The following is a 15,186-nucleotide window of genomic DNA, read 5'->3' on the forward strand; positions in this document are numbered from 1 at the left end:
AAAAAAAAAAAAAAAAAAAAAAAAATTTTGCTCCAAAGCAAAATAGTAGCTACTGTTTCTTACCACTGTTAGGGTTTATGACTATTAGTGGCAAGTGGACTGTTAAATGGGTGCCTCCTGTGGTCTTCTCACTGCAGCAGACTGCCTGTCAGCTAAAACTTGGGCACAATGTGCATCACTGCCATGGTTTGCTCACCTGTTGCAGAAATAGTTTCCTACCACTCTGGTAACAGTTACAACCTGTGAGATTTGAAGTGGGGAAATGGCAGCTCAGGAAAGAACTCCAAACTTATCCCAGAATACCAGAAGAGCTGTTATGAAAAGGAGGTAGTAATGTGTCATCTGCTGTCCTAGGTTCCTGTCGATAGGAACAAAAGACATTACCAAGGGGTACATTTCTGTTTAACACAAGAAAAAGTTTCTAATTGGAGTTGTCCAGCAAGCAACGGACCAAGCAGTGCATTTTCTATCTCTGATCCTGACTCCATTGTGACAGGGATACTGTAGACTAGAGGGACTATGTCATAGTAAGAAGTTGGGTTAGATCGATGATACTCAAGGAGAAAAGAGAGGGAAGGCAAATCAGAATCTCCGAGAAGCTGATGTAGCTTGAAAAAGCACATAGAATGTCCACTTGAGATTTTTCTTGTATTTAATTTGAAATGTCAAATAACATTAAAGGATAGTATTTGACTTGACAGCATTTGATTTGCTTAAAGGAGTAACAGCTAAAGTCCTTTCCAGATTACAGTTTAGTTTTTCCACCAAGAATGCAGCTGTCTTCCAGTCTCAGTTCTCAGCCTCCCTCTTCCATTGCAACTTGCTTGATCCCCACGTCCCACACCCTCACCCCGCTTTCCCCAAGAACCTTAGATTTCGATCCCACGACTTTGTGGTCCTCATGTCACCGAAGCACCTACAATCCTCTCCTTATATTGGTGTTATTTTACGTTCTGCGTAGGCACCCTTGTACTAGTTCCCGATCGGCTAACTCTCGAAAGTTGGACTATCAGGTCGGTCATTCGTCCTCGCCCCGACGTGCACCCATTTGGCCACCTCCCTGCGGAGAGTCTCAAGGATTACCTGACGCCTTGTCAGCGTCTGTCGCGGTCATTACTGGTATAATGGCTAAAAGCGCCCAGCGGGTTAGCAGGGAGGGCGGTGGGACCAGAAGACGTGGAAAACCTTAGAAAGCTAACCTTCATGACTGCGAAGTGCTGCCCCAGGGCCTTCATCCGGGACTCTCATCCGGGGCTCTCCCTCCGCCGCCGGAAGTGCCACCGAGAAGCACCGGCCTCCGGGCAGTCTAGAGAGGCCCCGGAAAGGCTGCAGGGTTTCGAGAGCAAGTGTGTCCGCGACTGGACGGCAGCCAGACCCGCCCCTCTGCTCGGGTGAGTTCCCCGGAAGCCGTTCTGGGGTGGCGGTGGGGCAGCTCCTTGTTCCGCCCCCCCTCCCCCCCCGCGGGCGGAGGAGGAGGCGCCCGACCCGGGCGGACTGCGGTTCCAGTGACCAGGGACGTGCGGAGGTCCGCGTGCGAGCTCCTGTTTCTCTTCAGTCTGGGGTCGCCCCGTTGCCCCGCGGACTGAGGACCCCGCGGTCAGGACCCGATGACTGTGCCCTAGTGTGAGCTGGGTCTGTGTGGCTCTTCTGTCCCTTTTGAGACCCTGCCTTCGCCTAAAAGGGAACTGGGAGGAGGGCAGCGCTGGGCGAGGCCTTCTGAGGACTGTGCTAGGAGCCGGGCCAGGGCTGTTACTAAGGGTTGTGGAAGGAGGATGGAACCCTCTCACGTCCTTGGGTTTGAAGGACACCAGGCAAAACTGTTTGAATCGCAGCTCTTCACTGCATCACTCTTAGGGTTGAGGGAAAAGGCCTGCCCTCCAGTCTGACCTAGGGAAGCGTCTAACCCCAAAAGTGGAGTGTTATTAGTCCAGCCCACTTAATAGTTCAAAGGGGCCTGCTTTTAAAAAAAAATAGAGTAATTATAACTAGCATATTTCTCTGGATACAAACTTGAGTCTCGAAAGAAGGTTGTCAATTTTAAATGTTTTAAACTTTCTACAGAAAGCTTTACATTATTAAATTGTACTGTGTTGATTATCTTTTAATGTCACAAATTCTGAATTAGTAGAGTTCAAATCAACCTGCATACTTGGATCATATGATTTGGTTCTTAAGTGTTTGAAACTGAATAATATCCATTTTTCTGTTTATTTTGGGTAGTCACTATCAACTAATTTTTATTGTGGATCGACATTGTGTAAGATACTTTGTAAAGTCCTGATGGGATATTTTAAGTCATTACAATAATTTCTCCTAATTTCACCCCACAGTGATGGTCATTGTCCTCCAGAACAGTGATGGAGGAAATACCGGCTCAGGAAGCAGCAGGATCACCAAGGGTCCAGTTTCAGTCTTTGGAGACCCACTCTGAGGGTCACTCCCGAGAGCTTCAGCTCGTGCAGGACACCGACATGGAACAGGGACTCACTGGGGGTAAGGCAGAGACAGCTTTATATCCAGGAGAATTGGAGTGTAGAGGGACTTCTGAGGATGCTCCTGGGCCTGGTATGAAAGAGGCCAGGAACTTAAATAAGAAGATGGCCCCTAGAAGGGGGACTAGAAAGGAGAGACAGATGTGACTCAGTTCATTCCTGGTCTGGGCCCTTCTAGGAAGGACAGTTCATCTTTCTATTCACTCTGCTCTGGCTGTTTTTCCTTCAGAGAAACTTCACTTCATCCCAGTTACCACATCCAGAATAATTTCTAAGATATGCTGCTTTTGCCACATCTCACAATCCTTGCCTGGCTGTCACTTCCTTTTAAAGTCAGGGCCTTTCCTTCCTCCTGTTGCCTTCACTTAGTTTCACTTTGACTTTGTGTGCTTTGCGACCTGCCACTTTGTTGCAACTGCAGTGATTGTGACTAATCTTATTTTGGTCAGGAAAACAACCATTTAATTTCTTCATTGAGCACAATGCTCGTGTGAATGTATACATATCACATATTGACTATACTATCACATTTATACAAATTGTATAGGTAAGTTTTTCTTTCTCCTTCTTTCTGTGTTTTTATTTATTTATTTTTAAAAATTTATTTATTTATTTTTCCTTTTTGTCTTTTTTACTGACCGGTAATGGGATCGCAACCCTACCTTCTTTCTGTGTTTTTATTTATTTATTTTTAAAAATTTATTTATTTATTTTTCCTTTTTGTCTTTTTTACTGACCGGTAATGGGATTGCAACCCTCGGTGTCGCACCCGCACCGGGGACCAGCAACGGGATTGCAACCCTCGGTGCTGCGCCCGCACCGCGCTCAACCAGTGAGCGGGAACCGGTCTCCACATGGGATCCGAACCCTCGGTGGGAGCGCTGCTGCGCTCCCAGGCGGCGCACTCTCCAGTGCGCCACCGGGCCGGCCCTTCTTTCTGTGTTTTGTAAGAACTGTGTCTTAAATTGCTTGTGGCCACCTCCAGTGCCTGAAATAACTTGTGTGTGTGTGAACAGCACAGATCAAGTGCAACAGTGTGTACAGCACTGCGGGGCATTGTTAGAGTGGAAAGGACTGAGGAAACAGATGACCATTCCTTATTCTTTGGGGCTTTGTACAGTGGTTGCAGACACAGGCCCATTCACAAAAGAAAGGCTTAAGGAAATTTGCAGAACAGTGTCTGGGAAAGTGTCAGAAGGCTAATAAGTAACCCTGGCCCTGGACAAGTCACTGCAAGTCTTTATGCTTTGCTTTGCCCATCTGCAAAACAGGTATAGTACTTACTCTTCTCTGAGAGGAGTGTCATGTCATGAGGATAAAGTGGAATATGAGATATAATAAAATCCTGAGTCACAGGTCTAAACATGCCTAAGTAAGATATGCAAGTACTGAGAAGGAGCAGAGTAGACACACCCAATACTGGATAAATGTTCATTGGTTTTACTAGAATATTGATGTGAAGGAGGGTCCCACTGACACCCTTTGGGCTGGAGAGGCCTCTTCTGAAAGGGAGCCGCGGGGTAGGGCTGCTCTCACTCTTGGCTCCTTTCTCCTCCCTCAGCTCCACCTGTTCCCCAGGTGCCTGCTCTTCCCCATGAGGGAAGCCCAGGAGACCAGGCAGCTGCGCTCCTGACTGCCAGGTACCAGGTGAGCTGAGGAACCTGTGCTTTTCCTCAAGGAATATTGGTGCTGATTGAATGTGGCCTCTCCCTCATCCCATCTGTAAACCTTGCCTGGAATTTTTTTCAATAGCAGACCCCAGAGTGGGAACTGGTCCTTTTCGAGACCTGGACTTCACACAAACCACCTTTCCATCTCCCCAACACCACAAGCAAATACGGTTCCTTTGTTGTCCATGGTACTGTGATGGGCACTTATCAGTTGTTTAAGGGTTATGGGATTTTTTTTATTCCCTAGGTTTTAATCTGTTCTCCCACCTCCCCAACATAAATATACACTGGATACTGTCTGTCATCTTTATTCTCTGGCCATGGTGCCATAGAGGCCTCATTCCCCAGAGCAGCCAGAATGTATTATTTCAGGAGTTTGTGACATTCGAGGATGTGGCTGTGCACCTTACTCGAGAGGAATGGGGATGCCTGGACCCTGTTCAGAGGGACCTCTACAGAGAAGTGATGTTAGAGAATTATGGGAACGTGGTCTCACTGGGTAAGGACCTTCTTCCTTATTATTCAGTTTATCTATTTGGATTTCTTTACTTCCTTGTTTCTGTGTAGGTGTGCGATCTCTGAGGTCAGTAGAGTGTGGCTCAGATTCCAGGTCTTTGAACCTCCCAATCCTTTATCTTTAAGGTGATCTCCTCTGGGAGGGGTAATTAAGGTTGGGGATGTCAAGAGGAGACACTCTGCTCCTTATTCCCAGTTTGTTTCCTGCTTTTGTGGGGCATCTGTTCCTTGTCAGTAAAGGGAAACTTGCTTGTGCTTTGCCTAAGTTTTCACCTTCCCTATCTTTTCCCTTTTTTATGAGAGACTCTAGGGTGGCCTCCCAACCCCCAAGTAGACACTTTCCTCTGTGGAATCTCAGTGCCCCTGTATCTGAGGGTTTCCCATTTTTTTAAGGAAGAAGAAATTTTTTTTTAAAGACAGGCTAAAATCCTTCTTGTTCAGTAGTCCCTCACTTCTTAAGATCCCAAATTCATCTCCAAGCAGGCAGAATTTGAGAGACTTCATTTAAAGGCATGACTCACTTTGAGTCCATTTCCATCACCCAGATGGGAATCCCAAGTATCTGTACCCAGGGCAGCAGAAGTCTCTATCATTTACCGAATACTAAGGTGGGGTAAATTCTTAAACTGTGTCTCTCCTTTGTCTTTTTGAGTGGTACAGTAGGCAGCTGGGATTAGGGAACCCATGGTGCTGTGGAGATGCATCAGTGGGAGTCGTGTGCAGCTTCCTTGATGTGAGCATTGTTCTTTCTCTCTCTTTTTTTTGCCTGTATGTGTTTCTGTACTCTTCTTTTTTGTGTGTGTATGTGTGTATGTAACCACACTATTCTTTTCTCTGTCTTTTAAAAAAAAATATTAATTTTTTCGCTTTGCCTCTGCTGGTGGCATCCAAGGCATTGCTTTGTCTCCCTGGCTACACTCAGGATTCAAGAGGTCTTCTAATCTGTGGGGAAGCAGGCTGCCCACTGGGAAGGTTTTTAGTGTGTTTTCCATTCCTGGCTCTTTGATCTTTGTAGGCAAACTTCTCCGTCTTCCCACCACCCGGATTCATAGTGTGAATTCCTGCCCGGCCCTGAGTCATACCCAGGCAAGTGCTTTCTCTGGAGAAACACTTGCAGTCCTTACAGCAGGAATCTCCAAGAGATGGCCCAAGTATCGGCTTCCCATCGATATTGCTCATCCCTGCTCGGAAACTCCTTTTCCACGATTGTAAGATATTAAGCTTGGTTAATGTGATATTTGCTCCCCAGGATACCACCACTGTGTAAATTGCAGCTCCTGAAACGACCTTTGTTAAATTTGTAATATAAGGGGCCAAAGGAAGCCCTCTGTTGCAACCAGATACATTTTGAATCCAGTTCATTCAGAAACCACTGTTAGTTGTCATCTACTTATGTTCTGAGAAACCACAAAGTTCAACTCCAGCTCTTCAGTTATGTTCTTTTCATATTATTTTAGAATGTAGAACATATGCTGTGTGCCCCTTCTTTTCTGTAGTGAACATGACCTTCCCCTTACATTGCCTAACTCTCCTGTGACCCCTGGGTTTTCCTCACTTTTAACATTCTAGTTTTCTTCTTCCTTGAAGTCCCTGTGGCACTCTTCAGAGTCCTCCCTTACTCCCCTTTATTCTTTGTGGCGCTATACAGGTTGATGCATTTTTATTACCTTTCCCGATCAAATGTTCCTTAGCTCTGTCCTTGATGGAGGGGAAATGGGAGGGCAAAAAACTTAAATTTCTTCATGTCAGGGCATCAAAATGAATGTATATTTAATAACTTTGTAAACTGTAAAATTATATATATATATAATTGTAAACTGCTGTTCATTTTACCTAATAATTACAGAATTTCCAACAGTTAACCTGTCTACTTTCTGGAGTAAAGAAACTTTGTAGTAGTTTATTGCAGTCTAATAGCATAGCATGCTGTTAGACTGAACTTTATCCCATTTCCTCTGTCATCTCTGCACCCACACAGGACACATGTGTCCGCTCACACATACCAGACATACACATACAAGAAACCTTCCTACTCAACTTGCTTTTGTGATCATGTCAGTAGCGTCTCCTTAGCAATTATTTTTGTAGTTGTTGGGAAGTCATTTTCATATACGTGAGGTTCAGCAATCTCCACCTAAAATTTGAGTTTATGCATTTATTAATTGAACTTACTGTTTGGGGTTGTAAAATAAGGACTTTATAATTCAGTTCCTGACTTATAGCAGCCCCATTTCCCAATTCACATCTTTCCCCCATGGCAGTAGATCTGGATTGTATTTGTCACAGACATCAGAACTTCTTTCCTTTGGAGTATAAATAGCTGATTTCAAAAGTAGGTAATAAGTAATTTTCATTACCAAATTGAAAAAGAAGCATATTCTATTGGTAATGAATGAGTAAATGGCTTGAGGGTTGTACCCAAAGGGAAGTTACCTGTAACTTAGTGCCAGAGATTAAGACCCAGAAAAGGGGGCTGGTTTGCATTTCACATGGGTCAGTGTGGCAGGTGCTCTATTAGATAATGGTGTTAGAAACATGCTTATTAAAATTCATGCTTGGCACATACCCCTTGCTTTTTGAACTTGATGTCATGGAAGACAGCAGTGATTTTGCACAAAATGTTTTCTACTGACACAGCTATTTACCATTTACTACACAGCCAGTATGTTAGTAGGTACTGTATGTATCTCATTAATTCTTACCATAACTCTGTGAATAGATGTTATTATTAGTATTTTATATCTGAGGAAACTGAGGGTCAGAGAAGTTGTGATCTTTGTAGCGTCAGTGACAGACTTGGTACCCAGATCTGTCTGAAGCCCATGCCCTTTTTCACTGTTTTGTGCCCTTAGGACAGTTAGTCCAATCATGTATGAAGTTTTTGTATTTTTAGTGAGTTGTCTGAGCTCTGATGACATGAAGAATTCAAAATGGCTATGATACATTGGACAGGTCAGTTTGTATAGTTGTTAGTCCAATCATGTATGAAGTTTTTGTATTTTTAGTGAGTTGTCTGACCTCTGATGACATGAAGAATTCAAAATGGCTATGATACATTGGACAGGTCAGTTTGTATAGTTTGAGATGAGAAAGGACTTGCATACAAGAAGTAAAACTGTCTAGGGATAAATTCCAGTACAACAGGTATCTACAAAAGAATGATATTGCTAAGGAGAGATTTTATTTGTGTATTAAGCATCAGGAAGAGAAGCATAAAACTTCCAGATGGCTAAAGTTGTAGCACAACTCTGATAAAAGCAAGAAACCAAATAATAAGATAATAAGGTAAATTTTAAATGTTATTTTTCAAGACCAGGTTAAAATAAATCTAATTGAAAAAACTCAAGATTTAAATTAAAAAATCAAAAGGTTTTAACAAAAAATAAATTTTAAATAAAAATTTAAAGCAAGTGCATATTTTGAATCCACAGAGTTTTGAGTTAAATTTAGGAAGAATGTATTCAGATCAGTGGCAAGAAAACCTGCTATTATTAATGCTTTCTGTGACAGGCAGTATGATAGATTGGAAAGAACTTAGACTATGGAATCAAACTCGGGTTCTACTCACTAACTGTGATATGTTGAGCAAATTATCTGCACATATTTTCTTCATCTATGTCTACCTTTCTGGGTTGTGCCGAGGATTAAATTAGATTATGTAAGTACCTGGCTCATGCTAGTTAGAGTACTTCAGTATTTTGGAAAGAACAAGAAGTGATATGAGTTATAGACCAGATTTTTTAATCAAACACTTCAGGAAAGTGTTCAAATTATTTCTTTAGAGTGGAATTTCCTCAAATTGAATATTGCTCGGACTATTGGCTAGGGGTTTGCAATTTGACTTTAAAGAGATCTGCATTTCTTTGACACTAGATATCTCTTAGATCCCTTTTAATTAAAACTTTTATGATTCCATATCCTTAGGATCCTGGCTCTCCATGTATTATTCTAATCACTTTTTCTATGTTTTTTTTTTTTCCTTTTTGTCTTTTTTACTGACCGGCAACGGATCGCAACCCTCAGTGTTGCGCCCGTACCGGACCGGGACCAGCAACGGGATCGCAACCCTCGGTGTTGCTCCCGCACCTCGCTCAGCCAGTGAGCGGCCGGTCTGTATGCGGGATCCGAACCCTTGGCAGGAGCGCCGCCGTGCTCCCATGCGGCGCACTGTAGCAGTGCCCCACCGGGCCGGCCCTCTATGTTGTTTTTATTTTTACCTTTTACTCCATTGTCAGTACACTGATCTTCTGTTCTTTCCTTTCTGTATGTATTTTGGAGGAAGGGATAGATTTCATTCATAATCATGTTTTACTGGTAGATTGCTTAAAAGGAAGGTTCTGAAATAAGACTGAGTTTGAATCTTAGCTCCACCAGTTATTGTGACCTTGGGTAAGTTACTTAACCTCTCTGAATCTTAGTATTCCCATTTGTAAAATGGGTACAATAATATTTCCTACCTCATAAACTTATGGTATTAAGTGAGTGAAAGCTTATAAAGCTCTTGGCATGGTACTTTGCATATACTAAGTGCTTAGTAAACATTAATATTTTGATGATATTGGTGATAGACGTGACTTTAAGTCTATATCTTGAACCTTGTTCTCTCTTCTGAACTTCAGTCTTGTATCTCTGCCTGCTAGGAATTTTCTTTTATAACTTCCTATATTACATTAAATACAGGTCTAAGATTAAACCTCTCATCCCGCATGAAGACAATCTTTCTTGTTGTGCATCTGTATTTTAAGTGTAGTATGGAGTGAATAACCAAAATTTGTCTCAAATATCTAACACCGAGAAACACTTTCATAAATATCTCAAAGTTAAAAGTTGCAAATAATGTTGTCAGAATTCTGTACACAATACTTCCTCCTTCTTGTCACACTTAACTTTATTATTGAAACTTGCAAAACTATGTTATTTGACATAGAGGACCTTAATTAAATGTGTCCAAAAAGAGAATGGACTCTTATTAATGCCCAGCAGGAATTCAGAAACACAGTAAATGCCTTTCTTATATCTGTTTTGATCTCTGTGCTTATAGACTCTCACATGGGACCCCAAGGAGTAGCTATTGGTTCATCATCTTTTCCAGGTCCAACATGCCCTTTTTATAAAATTTGGTAGCTGTTAATACACTAACACTTGGGTACAAAGTTGGCACTTAATAAATAACTAAGTAAATGAATCAAAAGAATAAGATATGTAGCCCCTGTTATCAAAGAGTTTATAAATCTATTGGGGATGATAATACCTGAAACCAGTTTTTAAAAAATCTGTAAACACCATTATAGGTGACATGTCAAGATAAGGCGAACCAATACATTTTGTAAACATTCCGTAAATGGAAAGAAAGCTTTTTGGAGATGAGTTGTTTGAGCTGGACCTTGTATGTGTACTACTAGAAGCTTTCTGGGCTGAACACATATAAAAACTGCCTTTTGAGACAGTATTAAAGTTCTGTCCTGCCTGTTGCTTTTGCTTTAAAAGAAATTTAGATCCTAGCAATCCATTATTCAAGCCATAGCAAGGCCATTTTATGTGAAGATGCACATTTATATCACTTTTACTTCACTATATCATATTGTAGTTAGTTGTGTATAGCTGTCTTAGTGTGGGGTCCTTGAGGGGATGGACCTTTTGCTTGGGCTCTTTATCCTCTGCATACGTTGTGTATAGGAGGCACTGCATATATGTTTGTTGAAAAAGCAACAGTGTAAACTCCTAATGAATAAGAATGTGTCATATTATTCTTTGTTTCCTCATGTGCACTGAAACTAATTGTTTCTTGAGATTGGTCCTTGGAATATTTATTCAGTCTTCACTGATTCTGTTGCTACAGATGCTTGGGTTTTACCTTTGTCCAGCAGCAAAATTATATTTTGATGACCTCCATCTTGATATTTGTAGACCAAGTCTAACCCAAAGATTGATCTTTAGGCAACAGATGGAGAGTGATAATGATAACTTCTGTGAAGACAAGTGCACACCTGTGCACAAATTCCCTTGTCTGAATAAGATTTTTTTTTTCTTTTTTGCCGGTTGGTCAGTACAGGGATCAAAACCTGGACCTTGGTGTTACAAGCATCATGCTCTAACCAACTGAGCTAATTGGCCAGCCCTGAAAATGTTTAAGTGAATACTTCTGTTCCCAAATCATCCACTTGCTCCTTCACACGCCTCTTCCTAGAGCACAAATCGGAGCTTGTTTTAGAGGATATTTGCCATCCTCACTCTGCAAGCCTTTCTAATGAATGTCTTCTCAGAACTTACCATCTCTCTTTATTAACCATTACTTAAAAAGTGGCTGGTGTACCATCTGGGGATAAATCGCCACATCCCATTTCCTTCTCTGTGAGCAGGATTTCCAATTTCCAAGCCTGATGGGATCTCCCAGCTGGAACAAGATCTACAGGTCTTTGATCTGGAAACTAAGAATAGAGAAGTCTTAAGAGATGACTACTCAGGTGAGTAAAGCAGAATCAATCAGATGAAGTTAATAGGGAAGAAAAGTCCAATTGCTGGGTCAAGTTGTAGCTGCTTTGGCACTCAAAATGGAGAGCTCTGTTTATGTCCCAGAATGGAGAACTCCTTCCTTTTCCTTTCAGTTTAGGTTGACCCTTTCCATTTATTTAGCCCTTTAAGCATAAGTTGTACTAGGTCCATATTCAAGTTGCTTATCTAAAATTGTTTTCAACTATTTCCTTTGAAATATCTTAACTGGTTATCTTCTTACTGTGCTGAACATGCCCCCTGTTTCTACCACACCCTGTACCATTTGGATCCTTCTTCACTTTTCCTATTCATGCCCTTACTTCTGCTTTTGAGATTTTGTGCCTGTTTTTCAGAGTAAATAAACTTCTGTTATCCTCTCGTACAAACTACATTCTGTAGTTTTCTCCTGAGTTTTCGTTTTCTAAGCACAGGGTACAGATTACATTTGCATTTTCTATTTATGTATTGTATCAGATGGAGAGACCAGAGAAGAGAACAAGCTGTTGATTCCTAAGCAGAAAATTTCGGAAGAAGTACATTCATACAAAATGAGAGTAGGAAGACTCAAACAGGATATTGCCCAAGTTCCTGAGACTAGAGAAGTGTATAAGACTGAGGACAGATTAGAAAGGCTTCAGGAAATCCTAAGGAAATTTCTCTTCCTGGAGAGAGAGTTTAGGCAAATAACAATCAGCAAGAAAGCCCTCACCAGTGAAAACAATGAATGTAATGAACCTGAAAAAAGCTTCAGTCTGGACTCTACCCTTGATACAGATCAGAGAGTTCTTAGAATACAGAATATTGATGACAATGATAAGTACGACATGAGCTTCAACCAGAATTCAGCTGCTGGTAAACATGAACACATAAATCTAACACAGAATTTTCAGAGTGGTGAGTATAAGGAAAGCTTAATGGATCTCTCCCACCTTAGTAAATGGGAGAGCATTCCTACTGCTGAGAAATCCTATAAATGTGATACATGTGGGAAAATCTTCCATCAGAGCTCAGCCCTTACTAGACATCAGAGAATCCATACTAGAGAGAAACCCTACAAATGTAAAGAATGTGAAAAATCTTTCAGTCAGAGCTCAAGTCTTAGTCGACATAAGAGAATACACACTAGAGAAAAACCCTATAAATGTGAAGCATCTGATAAATCCTGTGAAGCATCTGATAAATGCTGTAGTCAGAGCTCAGACATAATTCAGCATAAGAAAATTCATACCAGAGCTAAATCTTATAAATGTAGCAACTGTGAAAGAGTCTTCAGTCGCAGTGTACACCTTACTCAACATCAGAGAATTCACAGAGAAATGCCCTGTAAGTGTACTGTATGTGGCAGTGACTTTTGTCATACTTCATACTCACTTGAACCTCAGAGAGTCCACCATGAAGAGAAATCCTGTGAGTACAATGAATGTGGGTTGGCCCATATTAAACATCAAGGAATTCACCTCAGAGAAAAGCCTTGTACATGTAATGAGTGTGGAAAAGACTTCAGATTGAATTCACATCTTATTCAGCATCAAAGAGTTTACACAGGAGAGAAACCACATGAATGTAATGAATGTGGAAAAGCTTTCAGTCAAACCTCATGCCTTATTCAGCATCATAAAGTGCATAGGAAAGAGAAATCATATGAATGTAATGATTATGAGCCAAGTTTCAGTCATAGCTCAGATATCCTGCAGCAACAAGAAGTCCTCACTAGAGAAAAAGTCTTTGGTTGTGACGCATGGGAAAAGAACTTCGGTCAGAGAGCAGTGCATAGGAAAGAGAAATCATATGAATGTAATGATTATGAGCCAAGTTTCAGTCATAGCTCAGATATCCTGCAGCAACAAGAAATCCTCACTAGAGAAAAAGTCTTTGGTTGTGACGCATGGGAAAAGAACTTCGGTCAGAGAGCACACCTTGTTCAGCATCAAAGAATTCATACCAAAGAGAAACCTTATGAATGTAATGAACGTGGGAAGACATTTAGTCAAGTTCAAGCCTCATTCAACATCTGAGAGTTCACACCAGGGAGAAATCATGTATGTACTAAATATGGTAAAGCCTTCAGTCATAGCTCAACCCTTACTCAGCATCAGAGAATTCACACCAGAGAGAAACCCTCTGAATGTGACAGATGCAGGGAAGCAATTAGTCAGTGTTAAACTCTTAATTAACTTCTGAAAAGTCATACCAGTGAGAAAATCTTTGAATGTACTGGATGTGGTAAATTCTTCATGCTATTTTCATACCTTAGTCGCAATTGGAGAATTCATATTGGAATAAAATTCCATGGCTGAAGTGAATGTGAAAAAGCCATCAGTCAAAGAAACTACCTTGTTCAGTATCAAATTCATGCCATGCAAAAGTCTTGAATGTAAAATAAAGGTGTACGTGTGTGAGGAGATTCAATCATAATTCAGCACTCAGTCAACATCAAAAAGTCTATACCCAAGAAGTCATTGGAGTGTAAGAAATGTGACGAATCTTCCAGTAGGAGTTAAGTCTTTGTCACAATCAGAATATCCATATCAGATGAGAATCTGATATAATGCAAATGGAAAAATTTGCCAGCATATTTCAGGCTTTACCAAACATCAAAGTATTGGAGAGAAAATTATTTGTGTATGAAATTGTTAATATATACTTCCAGTCTTTTTCATTGCAGAAGAATCTAGTCTGAGGGGTGACTTGGTAAATGTAGTGCCATTTTCTCATGGCATTCTTTTATTTAATATAACTTCTATGTAGTTGTGTATATTTTATTTATAGAATTCATTTAAGCTATTTTTATTTTAATATGGCCTATGAAGATTTTTATTTTTCCTGAAATTGGTTCTTATTTTTCACAGCTTTCCTAAAATACCATTAATGAACCAGTGTTAAAACATAACTTCTGAAAAGTAGCTTATTTAGCTTTTTCTGCTGTTCTTGGCCCAAGAGCTCTCCAAAACAGACTCTTAGGCTTTCTTTACGTCGCTTTCCTTTAAAGCCACACTTGAATTCCTGTTGATTTCCCTATTCTCTTAAGCACCTTTGAGTGATGGTTTCCTAGTTTTAAGCTTTTCACCAATAGGTATGCTGTCCCTACTTGATGTTGCTGGTCTGGTGTTTTCCTTCCTAAAGTGAAGCGTCTTCTTTTAAAAGAACTGAATTTCCACATCCAGCCCATCTGTAAGTTTGAAGGATTTGAGGATTCAGTAGAGTACTATGTAGAGCAGGTGTAAGAGTCAGTTTTGGAGAGAACTTGGGCCATCCCCTTCCTGGCTGCAGCTCGGTTTTCTCCCTGAAACCTTCACAAGAGTGAAACACTCTTCTTTGTATTGATACAAAGGTTGCTTTTCCACAGACCTCTGGAACAAAAGCTGAGTTTGTGGCAGGCAGCTTAACATTTTCAAGTGATGCCCAAGTTTTTAGCTGCCTCATCTCCATCCACAGCCCTTGAAAAGAGATAATAAGGACATCAGGAGGCCAGCAAGACCCCTGGTGGTCTAGCTATTTATTCAGTGCCTGTTCTGCATGTATAAGTTTTGAATTCTTTTCTGTGCCTCTGTTGAAGTCCAGCAAAATGCTCAGGTCTGCTTTTGATAGAGCAAACATAAAGAACATAAATGAAAAAATTAGCTTCAAAAGAATGTAGCCTTTTAACAAAGAGGTTGCCATTCTTATGTAGTATCTCCAGAGACAATAAGAGAGTGGCAGGTTTGTTACTGGTAAAATTTTTAACATGATTGCTTCTTTGTTTGGATCTGCTGCCCAACCCTGCACCCCCAAAATCTCTCCTCATCAGGACAGTATTTGAAGTGCAGAGGCTTTGTGTATAATTGTTTATTCATCATCACATCTTATTAAAATCTATAGACCAAATGAAAGAACGTGGCTTTTTTGATTGATAAGGCCGATCACAGATGTTGGCTTCAGAGTTCAGGGTCACCATCATATACCTAGCAAGAGTTCATGGTTCTTTAGGTGTCAGAGCATCTTATTATATTTTTCTATCTTAAGCTTCATAAAATCTT

The 15,186-nt window shown here is 40.9% G+C and overlaps 2 protein-coding genes across 2 annotated transcripts in view; both read left to right on the forward strand.

Annotated features, from left to right (window-relative positions):
- The first annotated feature begins 1,500 nt into the window (after positions 1–1,500).
- ZNF655 (zinc finger protein 655) lies at positions 1,501–13,430 on the forward strand. Its single transcript, XM_008586941.1, has 5 exons — positions 1,501–1,632; positions 2,331–2,493; positions 11,038–11,142; positions 11,645–13,182; positions 13,213–13,430. The coding sequence occupies exons 2-5, from the start codon at positions 2,358–2,360 to the stop codon at positions 13,330–13,332; spliced, it is 1,899 nt and encodes a 632-aa protein (XP_008585163.1). The 5' UTR covers positions 1,501–1,632; positions 2,331–2,357; the 3' UTR covers positions 13,333–13,430.
- LOC103602518 (transmembrane protein 225-like) overlaps positions 2,456–15,186 on the forward strand; it is a 59,111-nt gene continuing 46,380 nt past the window's right edge. Inside the window, exon 1 of the mRNA XM_008586932.1 lies at positions 2,456–2,493. The gene's annotated coding sequence lies outside the window, so the exon portion shown is untranslated. The remainder of the gene's footprint in view (positions 2,494–15,186) is intronic.

Source organism: Galeopterus variegatus, unplaced genomic scaffold (genome assembly GCF_000696425.1).
Source record: "Galeopterus variegatus unplaced genomic scaffold, G_variegatus-3.0.2 Scaffold4181, whole genome shotgun sequence".
Lineage (NCBI taxonomy): Eukaryota > Metazoa > Chordata > Mammalia > Dermoptera > Cynocephalidae > Galeopterus > Galeopterus variegatus.